This window comes from Macrobrachium rosenbergii, chromosome 3 (genome assembly GCF_040412425.1).
Source record: "Macrobrachium rosenbergii isolate ZJJX-2024 chromosome 3, ASM4041242v1, whole genome shotgun sequence".
NCBI classification, from domain to species: Eukaryota; Metazoa; Arthropoda; class Malacostraca; order Decapoda; family Palaemonidae; genus Macrobrachium; species Macrobrachium rosenbergii.
Genome location: NC_089743.1, coordinates 44,180,744 through 44,181,476, shown reverse-complemented (window position 1 = coordinate 44,181,476; position 733 = coordinate 44,180,744). Strand labels below are relative to the sequence as shown.

General features: G+C 45.7%; 1 protein-coding gene across 2 annotated transcripts in view; it reads right to left on the bottom strand.

Moving 5' to 3' along the window:
• Window positions 1-378, bottom strand: part of LOC136854868 (uncharacterized) — an 82,277-nt gene extending 81,899 nt beyond the window's left edge. The window contains exon 1 of one of the 2 annotated variants that reach the window (XM_067131402.1): window positions 199-378. In XM_067131402.1, coding sequence (XP_066987503.1) covers window positions 199-363 — 165 coding nt within the window. In that variant the 5' untranslated portion in view covers window positions 364-378. The other variant, XM_067131407.1, reaches the window with a different exon arrangement.
• Between the last annotated feature and the right edge of the window lie 355 nt (window positions 379-733).

The following is a 733-nucleotide window of genomic DNA, read 5'->3' as shown; positions in this document are numbered from 1 at the left end:
AGGCTCAGCAACTGGAAACAGAATCAGAATCAAAAAACTCTAGTCGCGGGGAAAAGATGCTTTGTGAATGTTTACAAACGCCTTCCTTCTTCTTCTTTGAGCGAGAGAGTGAGACGGACAAGAACACCTTTCGAACTAGGAGCCTTCTCACAGACAAGTGAAGCAGGGCTCCTCTCCTGATCAGTCTGGTCCCCTTACCTTGGTTGCTGCCGATGGGCTCTGGCTGACGGCGAGGGGAGGTCTACGGGGCAAAGGGCCGATGCAACAGGTTAAATCCCCGTCGGAGGAGGAGCAGGAGGGTGACGCCGGACGTGGGGGTGGGAGTGGAACATCTATAACCCCCCCCCAACCTTTTACTCCCATAAAGTGCCAGTCGGCGCGCACGAGAGAGAGGTGGGGGGAGATGGGGAGACAGTGGTTGGGGGCAGGTCGAGAGAGAGAAAGGGAGAGAGAAAGAGAGAGGGAAAGGGAGGGAGAAAGAGAGAGAGAGGGGAGATGAGAAAATAATACAGAAAATATAAACTCAAATTTCTAGTCAAGTTGTTGTCTAAAAATATTTCTTTTAGTTTACGAGAGAGGAAAATAGAATTATTTTTATATTAAATATTACAGTGTAGACTCTCTCTTATATAGTTTCTGAGAGAGAGAGACGCACACACAGAGATGTTAAACAAATGATCCCTGAATTAATACAATTTTAACCTAACAAAAATATCCATTTTTTTTTATATAT